The sequence below is a fragment of the Leuciscus leuciscus genome, assembly GCF_965113295.1.
Source record: "Leuciscus leuciscus genome assembly, chromosome: 5".
Taxonomy (NCBI): Eukaryota; Metazoa; Chordata; class Actinopteri; order Cypriniformes; family Leuciscidae; genus Leuciscus; species Leuciscus leuciscus.
This window is the reverse complement of record NC_138729.1, coordinates 18,132,720-18,144,115: the sequence shown is the minus strand read 5'-3', so window position 1 is coordinate 18,144,115 and position 11,396 is coordinate 18,132,720. Positions and strand designations below refer to the sequence as shown.

Genomic DNA, 11,396 nt, shown 5'->3' with positions numbered 1-11,396 from the left:
CTGTGTGGAACTGTAGTTGCGCTTCCGCCATCCAACTGGCTGTAGCCACCATGATATTTATACTGTTCTTAATTTATTGTACTCCCTTAGGTACCGGTTTTGAGATAAAGTCTATTTTTTGTTCAATATCTGAGAGCTGCGAATGTGACTACAAACCAGACATAAAAGGTAAGGTGTTAACAGCTGTCTCTTCAGCATATAAACAGTTAGCGTTAGCTTCTGTAGTACTACTCAGTAGAGTTGCCAGCTTCAGCAGAGGAAACTGGGGAATTTCTATCAAAATAAATATGGGATCCATTTCTTAATATACCGAATACTCCATTGGTGGTGGTGGTGATGGTTGGTGACAGCTAATGACACTGTAAACATAAACATAATGCTACATAGTTTACAGTGTGCACGCATCTTTAATGTGTATAAAACACACCACTGCTTGACTGGATGAGCGAAAATGCATTTGAGATACAATCCATTTGATGTTAGCTTACAACTTGCTAAAAAAAAAATGTAAGCCACACTAAAAGTGTTACACATAATTATATACGTCAATTTAGCTGGAAGTGTGATTATATAAATATTTCAAATAGTAACACAAATGGCATTCTCATATAACAGTAAATTCATTGAAAATGTGCACCAATAAAATGAAAATTAAACATTCTTTATGACTGACATTCTTGTGAATAGTAAAAACAATCTGTTAGCATTCCCCTTCATTTTAACGGCAGTCAATATTTGCAGACCTTAATGAATTGCTTTGCAATGATGTCATTCAATATATCTGTCGAATGAAGATCTTGTGACATATGTTCATGCTCCAGTGTAACAGCTGTGAGTAAAAGCTAACTTTTATTTACAGACCCCTTCAATCACCTCAACTGTGTCTTGTGTTTTTACAGGTTTAGAGTGGGACCTTTATAAAAACCTTTATGGTCAGCATATGGCTCAAGACATTGTCTCAGAAGCAGTGATGAATTTTTTACAGAATGAAAACCCGGACAGACCACTAGTGCTGTCTTTCCATGGAGCATCCGGGACTGGAAAAAGTCTGGTCAGCTCTATGATTGGACGATATATCTATGGAACGGCTATGGGCAGTCCGTACATCCATCAGTTTGTTCCCACATTACACTTTCCTTTAGCCAACCGGGTGCAACAATACAGGGTACGTGTATATTTCTTGATGTATTACAGAGTTGCCAGGTTTGCGTAGCCCAATGGCCAGTAAAAAAATAGCCCAAAACTAGCTTAATGACCCTATCCCAAATATCAGAACTCAATACCTAAAATACATATTTTACAGTTATGTGTTTATAAACAATGAAATAAACTTGAAATTCACTATATAATACGAATTGTAAATGCATTTTGTTTTCATAAAGGACCTTAATAGGCTTCCTACCAGTCTCCTTCCCTCACAAAACTCATCATCTAGTACACAAATGTAGAAATGGGCAAAATATTTAAATACAAGCATTCCAATCGAATGCAATTTTTGCAATATGTCAAACCTTTTAACCGGTGGCAACCATTTAAAAGAACCACAGACTTGGCAACTCTGGATATTTGTTGTACACTGTAATATTTATATCCTGTCAAGAGATCCCGTATGAATACAGATTTATTTGTTCTTTTCTTGCTTTGTGCGCAGTCAGATCTAAAACTCTGGGTCGAGAGAAACCTCACCGCTTGCGCTCGCTCAATCTTTATCTTCGATGAGATGGAGAAAATGCCTCCTGGTGTGATTGATGTTTTAGAACCGCATTTAGGCCCGTTTCATGTTCTGTTCCAGACAAACTACCGGAAGGCGATTTATATATTTATCAGGTAAGTCTGAATGACTGATTATTAGAGTCATATTTTATATGCTTATTATGAACAGGCTTTCATTTTCAGTCTTCAATATTTTTTCCCAGTACTGTAGGTCAGGAGGTAGTTAACAAACTTGCGTTGGAGAGTCGACAGGCAGGAAGAGATCGAGAGGACATTCGCCCCGATGAGCTGGAGGACAGTATCGCTGACGCCGTGTACAACAACAAGAACAGTGAGTGTCGTGGGTCTTTCAGATCAATCCTGTTAATGATAGCTGCTAGTTACAGTGCTTCATATGCCTGTTGCACAATTTTCAATCTAATCTGTGGATGAACTTTGTTTCCCAGGTGGGTTCTACCACTCCAGAATAATTACGGAAAAGCTTATCACTCGTTTTGTGCCTTTCCTTCCCTTGCTTCGGCGCCACGTGGAGCGCTGTGCCCAGCGGGAGCTCTGCCAGCGCGGGGAGTGTCAGCGTGCAGATGTGGCATCGTCAGTAGGGGGCGCCATGATTTACACACCAAATGAAGGACAATATTTCTCCAGCACTGGCTGCAAATTGGTGCCGGCTAAAGTTAACCTGTTCCTTTGAGGATCCTCTTTAGGATCTTCACAGCACAAAGCCTTTTTTGGGTGGTTGAACTACAGTGAAGCAACATGAATTTGGGATTTTGTGACATTCTTTCAGTATGTTTCAGCCATGTGGATGAGTTCTGATGAAGAATGAACAGGGTTTGAGAAACATCTCTGGTTTTTGCAGTTTTTAATCAAGCAAGAATAAGCCAGTTGCTAGTTAATACAAAGGCAAATTCAGAGCTGACCTCTTTTATACTTCAGAGTTCTCTGGGACACTGAAACAATCTACAAAACACAAATGTTCAGTGTGGAGATCATTACAAATGAAGTGCTCTCTAAACTTCAGTGATTATTTATTTCATCATGGGGTGACAATGAAACTAAGTGCTGTATTTCTGATGTTGACCTCAGGGTGGCAGCAGTGCCTACTTGAAGCTGGGGTTTTTGTCCCACAATACCTTTTGTTGTTGTTTTTTCCCATTTAAAAAAAAAACATATTAAATTTGTAAATGATGTATAAAAGCTTTCTTTTATTATTTAAACAGATTTACTTTAATCAGAAAATGGAATCGATCAGCTCCTTCCGTACGATGTAAATAACGATGTTGAATTTGATAGTTTACCCCAAAATTTAAAATTGTCATCATTTACTAACCCTCATTCCTCATTTCAAACCTGTATTACTTAATTTTTTTATGTGGAAGCGGAACATAAAAGATGATATTTTGCCTCTTGAGAATTTTGTGGTATCATATCAAAATTGCACAAAAGTCAATAGATCAATTTTGTTCTCTTGTCTTTAAAAGCCATGTTGTCTACTTTGATTAATTTGAGACAAATTGCCAGATTTTACATATTACTTAAATAATTATTTTTTCAACCTTTTTTTCTTTCTTTTTTTTCTAAACACTAAAGGGAAAATAAAATATGTATACATGAAGTGCCCTGAAATTCAGTGGAATGCTATCCATATCCAATTGCAGTGTTATTCATTATTGTTTACGTTGTTCAGTTATTCTGCACATTCATTTATAATACTCTGCAATGAGATGTAAATATGTTTTAAAGAATAAACTATTTTCTTCATGCACTTTTCTATTCATTGATCAACCATATCCATCTTTTTCCAGCAATGTGCCGTGTCGTTAATTTCTTTTTAGTTCTATTTGAAACATGTATATGAGTACAAAATGAAAAGAAGAAACACTACATCAAAATAAGGCAATAAAATCAACTTTCATTTTTTTATTTTTTTATTTGTGTATTCGATCATGTTAATCCACAAGATAATTTTTCACAATGCTTTGAGCATCATTAGTTTAAATTGAGCTTTTCATATATTTCCAAACCCCATATATGAGCATTCCTAGTCCCTTACTGTGTGAACGTTGAAAATGGACTGAATGACACAAAGCCTCCCAACTCCCTCTGACAGTCCTTCTTCCACCACTTACCAAAGGATATTAAATGTTTCTCAGCAGGAAATGTTAGCAGGTGTTAGGTGGTCTGTTGAAGGTCCGCGAAAGCGATACCGTGACTGTGAGCTGGACATTAAGCCCTTTGAAAACATGTTGAATTTTAGTGGATAAGCTCTTAAAGCTTTCCCTACCATTTCACCTGCACACAAAGCACTAATACCCACTTTGATGACTTCATCTGCCCCATCCCAAAATACCAAGAGGAAGTGTAGCGACAAGGCCCTCACCTTGGGTGGCGTCAAAGGAAGGATTTTCAAACGTTGCTGGACTGTTACAAAAAGCAAGATAATAGCAGACTGACCCCCTCCCTCCTCCAAACCTCTGCTCTTAGCTTGACCCCTGTGCTCCCGTTCACACGCTCTCCAAGGCGGCTGCCCTCGCCTGGCCGCTGGCCCCTTCAATCGGACACCTCTCCATTCTGTCCCAAATCAGGTCTAAAAAGGCACAACATCACCCCCTCCGCCGGTCCCCCCTGGCCTGGCTACAATGCCCCCCCACCCCCCTCAACATCTGTGAGCACCCCTCTGTTTCCTCATTTTCTCCCTAACCACCCCATTATTGGCCGTCTTTCACTTGTAAATGTGCCCAGCCACAGTGCTGATGAGGTCAGGCCGGAGTTAGCGGCCGGCGGAGGGGTGGGACGGAGGATGGAGCGGGGCCTTGTGTGGCCCAGAGATGAAAAACAATCAGCACACTGAGCAAAGTCCTTTTGAGGTGCATTCAGCTGAGACGCTCGGCTAAACCAACTTTTGCCTCTTTCTGCATCGGTTATTTGGTTTGTGTATTTGTGAGACTCAGTAGTGTCGTTATTAACATTATGCTTATGGTATATTGCTTGTATGTTTCGAAGACACTCGTAATGAATTTGTAATGTACTAATAACACAAATAAAGTACACTTTAATATCACTAATCAAGCATGTAATTAGTCCCTACACAGGCATATACTTTAAAGTATACACTTGCATTTACTTAAAGTATACTAAGTATACTTGAAGTTGGTCCAATGTAGGACACAAAAGTACTCTAAATGCACTTAAAGTTGCTTTACTACAGTTTAATTACACGTAAAATATACTTAGTACAACATTAGTTCTTTCAGAATAGCACACTTCAAGTTAACTAATCATTAACACACTTGAAGTATACTGATAATTAGTCTGGCTGCAAAGTATACTTAGCATATTTTTTTGCAGGGCATAACTGAGGGGTGGCTCTGAAACCAATTTATCTGATCTATTTCAATTAAACTCAACAGATAGCATAGCACATGCTAAATGTTACTTGTTTATTACGTAAATGTATGTGACCTATTATAGACCATACGTTTACATGACAACGATGTAGGCAACTAAAACTGGAAAAGTTTTTCCTTTGCGTTTTTCGCGTAGACAACGTTGTCAAAACGATTCCCATTCACACAGATCCACGAAAACGATTAAAAGCGCTTGTATTATGCATGGCATGCCAGGCAACTAGTTGGTGATGTCACTTTGTAAAGAAAAACTATGTGGCTTTAGACTGAACATGTAATACGCATGCGCATGACGTCACCGTTTTCACAAATGCGCGTTTTTGTAGTTTACACAGAGATAACGGTATCGTTTTCAAAAACTTGCACTTTCAATCCCCTTTTTTAAAGTTTGCGTTTCTAGGCCCCCAAAACGATGTTGTCATGTAAATGAATGGCCATATTGCATTAAAAGTCGTGTAAATGGCCCCTTAGTCAGGTTAGTGAAGTGACGTGAAGGGAAATAAAATATTTGTATTACATAGCTTGGTTGAATTCTAATGTAGAATGCGATCTGTTATTTCTTGATAACAGACGGCTGCTAAGTATAACACACCGTTGCCATGAAAAAAAGAGCGTTGCTATGGACGCAGGATTCTAACCGTAGAGACGGAACGGACTATTTTCTTTAGCGGAAGCAATACGATGGTTTTTAAATCAATAAGCTCCTTTTTAAATCAATATTTTGTGTCAAATTATTGATTTATTTGGTAGTTAGCCATGTAAGCGGGATAATGGCTTCGCGTCGGGGTCCTGATCAGCCTGTCGGGGTTGTATTCGCTATAACAACCGCCTCGCACTACATTATCCCTTACATAACACGAGCCTACGTGAGTTAGCGTAAAAATTAATTTAGGCTACTTTAGTTTTGTACACATTGTCATGTTAATTATAATCAAATGCATTTTGTTTTATTGACCACAATATTATCATTGATATTTGTTTGAGAAGGGCATTTTTGATTAATTTTGAAAAAGGGCAGGGGCTCGAGCACCCAAAGCCAAGAGTCAGAATCAGACGAGAATCAGAAAGACAGAATCAGACGAGTAAATGATTCAGTTAGGCTATACCAATTCATAAATACAGTCGTTTGCTAGGTTAAATTAATTAGGATTTTTGAACAAATCGGTTGAATAAAGGATTCAACTCCCTCATTAAGATGGAGACTTGCCACCACCTACTGGCGGTGTTAGTTTCATAGTTTTATTTCATTTTTTTCAATCATTTCATATTTCTACATTTAAAAAAATTATATTTAAAACATTAATCTCTTAACATAATTTATACAATTATAATTTGCTGTGTAAATCCATATATGCCATGCCTAAACAGCCTTTTATTGATACCGACTTCCTTTTATTTGGTCATAATAGCCATACAACCGTGTCTTTGCATTCTGATTGAATTTGTTGACTAAATTTAAGAATCTGACATAAGAGGACTGATAGCTATGACAATGCTGTTTTCTCTTGGCTTTATTATTAGAGTCTTGATCTTTTCTCAACCGAGAGAGCACATCATATTGTATTATAATGACTATTTAATATTAGCCTACCACTAAACTTTGACTGCATGTTGCATATTAATTGTTCTAGGAACCTCAAAGCAAGGTCCCCAGTCCCCAGTCCCCTTAGTCCTGCCCTGATGGTGCTACCCTGGTCCCATAGTTATTGCAACTTCAAAAACAATAGGCTGAATTAATGCAAAATAAATAAATAAAACTAATATTTTTAAATTGCACACAATATTAAGTTGATGGAATGATCAGCATTAGTCTATAGCATAATGTCAACAGAACTAATTCTAGCATTTTTGAAAAAAGTTGCAAGCCTCTGCCAGCATTTTTGCTCATTTTTACCAAAGTTTAATGGCCCCCAGAATATTTTGTTGTATGAATCTCTGAATGTGCAATTTATCAAAAGAAAAAAGAGACCATCTGCTTTTAAACAAACAAACAAACAAACAAACACACAAACAAAAGTCTTATAGGCAACATGCATTTTTTTTTTTTTTTTTTTTTTATCAACACAATGAATGTGGGTAAATTTCATTTAAAAAGCTAAATTTAGAGGAAAAAGCTGAGAAAATCGTGTTTTGTACGTCTGGATCTGATGCAGAACGATTATCAAAACAAATGGAGTAGATCGAGTCCATCGACACCCCTTAATGCTGCACAGTCCTGGGTCGACGTTTCATTCGGTAACGTTAGGCAGTTTTGATTTAAATATGCTGTTTAATGTTGATAAGCGCGTTATTTTTTAATGTGCATCTGCTACTGCTTGTTTGTGCTTCTTCTCGTGATGTGGAGATCCTGTAACTTACTCTTACAGAAGATAGCGCCCCATACCGGCTAACAGTGAAAACACGGATCAAGCCGGAAAATTCCGTCAATGAGATTTGAAAGAGTTCAAATGAAAGAGTTAAAAAGGTTTCATTTAATTAATAAATCAGAATAAAAGTTGTAATCGTGCATTTGTTAAGTTGTGGTAATGTGTGTCCTGAATTTCTTTTTAGGGTAGGCCTACCGTTTACTAAACTTTTAAGATATTGCATCCTATCCCACTTTACTGTCATTCCGATTTCAAAAGTCAAGATATTGCTTCATATTATGCTGATTCATTGTGAGATTGCTTGTGGACTGTGTCTCTTCATCTCTGTTCTCAATCAAACAATAGGGTGGTTACCGCGGCAATGGAGTCTCCAGGACAACAGGTGAACAAAGGGCGAGAGGAGGGGGAATGCTGGGAGAGGGGTGGAGGGGGCACCGGGGATGCCCTTGGCCTCTGTGTGGTCAGTGGGGGACATGGGCCTCTGGAAGATGTCTGTCCGAAATCTGTCCCTCTTTGCAAGCATGAAATGATTGATAATCCTCTAACTTACCAAGACTCTTACAGATGCTGACACTGTCACGTGACACGTCTTCCCGCTACATGATGTATGGCCTCGTTTGCTTCCATGTGAGATAGTTGCAATGATAAGTAAAATCCACTAACACAGCATAGCCTATAGCCTAGCCTTTCATATCAGCTCAGTGACTCTATTCTGCTGGGGACGTGAAGCTCGGACAGCAGTGCATGGAGAGTTAGTCTTCTATAAGACCAGTGCAGTTCATTTTTAGAGGAAATTGTTTATAATTGTGTAACCATTTAAATAAAAGTATAAAAGCATTACATACCCTATTGCAGAGGAATGTGAATAATTTCAGTAGAATGCCTGAAATAAACACATTTTGTATATTGATGTATAGCCTACAGAAATATTTGCCCTGAATTAGCCAAATAAACATTTAAAATGGCGCTAAAACAGGCTATAATAATAATATTATTAGGCTAATAATAAAGTAGGCCTATCTTCTAAATTATGACACATGTGAACAGGTTCCTCGAAGTGAATTGTTATAAACAGAAACTGTATTTTGTTTTCTTTAAATTATATTTTGATAATTATATATTTTTATTTCAATTTCATGTTTTTTTAAAGTGTCCTACATAAGAAAATATTGCTATGATTTATGAATTCTTTATTGTAACGTTGGATGGAACCAAATCCTTATTTTTTTTATGTGGTTTAAATCTAAGACAACTATTTAAATGATGTTACCATTAAATAATTAGGCTACCTCTCCTTTAAATAAATTCCAGCATAATTAACCTAATATATGTAGGCTAGAAAAAAATATTAAAAGGTCTAATGCAAATGGATAACTATGTATTCGTTTAATGCTGCTCGTGCTGATTTCAAAAAGATCAAAAGATCTGACCTGTGTGTAAAACTAATCTTGTTTAATCCTATTGGATTAACATGCCATTTCTTTGTTATCCTAAAGTCTGTAGCAGACACCTCAAATGTGACAAAATCGTAAAATCCTGTCAGATCATTTTAAACGAGTAAAAGAAACAATAATATCACAAATGAAAGCTTTATTAAAGTTAATCGACAGATCATTTAACTAACAAATTCGTTTGGTAAACATTTTTCGTTTTGCTTTATTAAACAATAATACAGGCAAAATCTGTTTTCGTGATACAAAAATGTGGATTTATTTTATTACAGGCTATTACTTAAAACCAACTGATAGTGCTGAATTTACATTATTTTAGGTTATGGTAATGTACCAACTCAAATAAAAACAAACCAACATCTGATGTGAAACAAAACCATAGCTATAATAAAACAATAAATATTATACATGTAGTGTTTACGTGACATGAAGTTAACGTTCAAGATAAACTATTTTCTATTGTTAATTCAAAAAATACCAACACATAACGAAAAATACAACAAATGCAATCTTGTTTATTAAAATTAGGCATTAGACATTTAGACAAAGTCAGCTAATCTGTTTCCTTCAACACTTGCATTTTAAATAATCGTTAGAGTTCTTCGTTATTTAAAATAAAATACGCACAAATCCCAACAGAGCTGATGATGAGAGCTGATTGGAGACGCGTGGGAGCCTCCAGCAACAGATGTCCAGGCACAATTCTCGACTGATCGCTTGACATTTCACAAGAATTGCGTTTGGACAATCAACTGCTTGAGCTCATATTTCCACAAACAGCTCAACTGTATGAATATTTACTGTAGGATCCATGCGTTTGGGTCCTCGTGTGTTTTCTGCTCCTCATTGGAAAAAGGCCTTCAAGCACATTGTTTTTTTTCTTTCTTTAGCCTACATAATTCAGGCGTGCTGCCTTTCATTATATCGGCTGTATTTCACAAATTCCTTGGCAGTGAAATTACATCCTAATATTTCATCCCCACTTTTCGTTATCTACTGAAATGCCACAATAGCACGAGACGAAATTGACACTCAAAATCCCACTGTCCGTCTTAAGCCTGTAATGTTGCTTTAAGACTCTAATGTTGTTATTTTACCAAAAAAATAATAGCATATTTCCACAGACCTTTTTTGGGGGGGGTGGGTTATTAAAATTATAACCGCAAAATAAAATCGTCTCTTAACCTACCGGGTAAATAAGGCTCAGATTAACCAAATGAATCAAAGATTTTATCAATTAATTCGTTCCAGTGCAATAAATAAATGACCAATTGTAACACACAAAAATCTAAATTTCCCTCTGAAATGATCGAGGCGGACGCTGGCGGAGCTTCTCAGTCGATGCGTCGGTGATCTTTAGGAGGCTCAGGCTGTGCTGCACCATCACGATACACTTTCTTCAGAAGGCACTGAGGCAGCGATTCGCCATGTCTGCACCTGTGAGATGTTTCTGATCAAGTATGGAAGACCAAAAACGAGCAAAAAAAAAAAAGGAGAAACCTCCTGATGTGCGTCAAATTCCTCCAGAGGTGTCGTTCCGCGGCGCTGCGAGTCTCCAACTTCAATGCGCAGAATAAAATAAAGTTCTTTAGCGTGTTCAAGACGCGATGCGCGTGACCCTCACGATGTATGTTAGTCAAAAGGCACGAGTTCATTTATACATTAGCTTTATATCACTCCCGTCCAGAGGACTGTTGTAAAATAACGACCCAAACACACTGGCAGCGTTTCTGGCTAAAGGATGCGTTGAGGCTTGCGTGACAACTGCGCAGCTTTCTAAATAAACGGCGAGGGCGAGAGTGGGGTCGGTGGCCGCTTGGTACGAGATTTGAATAACACACCAGTGAGTGATAAATGGCCATTGTGGTGAGAAGGGGATGAGTATCCACTGTCTCAATCGGCGTACTGACCAGCAGCTGCGCTGGGACCAGAAACCTCTTAAAGAAACAACACTCCATTTTTTGGCCATTGCAATTACAATCCAACAGTGTCTACAGTGCCATTACGCTTTGTGTCCTCGATGACGTTTCCTATCTCTCAAAAGCTACTCGTGCAAGGGATTACCTGGCACTTTACCACAAAGGAATCGTTCATTAACACTTCATAAGTAAAGTGTTTTTTAACAGGCACATAATACAGTGTTTCTGTAAACACTGAAGTAGCCTAGTCAAATATTAATTGCATGAAAAAATTAGAACCTTTCATAATAATGCTTTCATTTATATAACGTGTTACTAAAGCCTTTTTTCTACTTTAGTTTAAAACGTAGGCTATATTGGAGAGATGAGGGTTATTAGGGTCACTTTCCCCCTTTTTTTCTGTATAGGAACATAAAATCCTGACTACAAAAATGCCATTGAACATTTACATCGTTATTGCTCAAAAAAACAACAAAAAAACAACAAATACAGTTCATTGAACACATGTTGTAACAATGTAAATGGGGTAAACATTTACAA

At 37.4% G+C, this 11,396-nt stretch overlaps 1 protein-coding gene across 1 annotated transcript; it reads left to right on the top strand.

The window, feature by feature from the left end:
* tor2a (torsin family 2, member A) lies at window positions 1-3,476 on the top strand. Its single transcript, XM_082169670.1, has 5 exons — window positions 1-168; window positions 900-1,165; window positions 1,652-1,827; window positions 1,917-2,044; window positions 2,160-3,476. Exons 1-5 carry the CDS (start codon window positions 51-53, stop codon window positions 2,402-2,404), a joined length of 933 nt encoding a protein of 310 aa, XP_082025796.1. The 5' UTR covers window positions 1-50; the 3' UTR covers window positions 2,405-3,476.
* The last annotated feature ends 7,920 nt before the right edge of the window (window positions 3,477-11,396 follow it).

Bases quoted from the DNA above. Each gene is read 5' to 3' on its own strand.
- tor2a (XM_082169670.1), top strand. From the start codon at position 51: ATGATATTTATACTGTTCTTAATTTATTGTACTCCCTTAGGTACCGGT. The intron at 169-899 runs GTAAGGTGTTAA...GTGTTTTTACAG, and splicing joins CTACAAACCAGACATAAAAG to GTTTAGAGTGGGACCTTTAT. The intron at 2,045-2,159 runs GTGAGTGTCGTG...TTTGTTTCCCAG, and splicing joins CGTGTACAACAACAAGAACA to GTGGGTTCTACCACTCCAGA.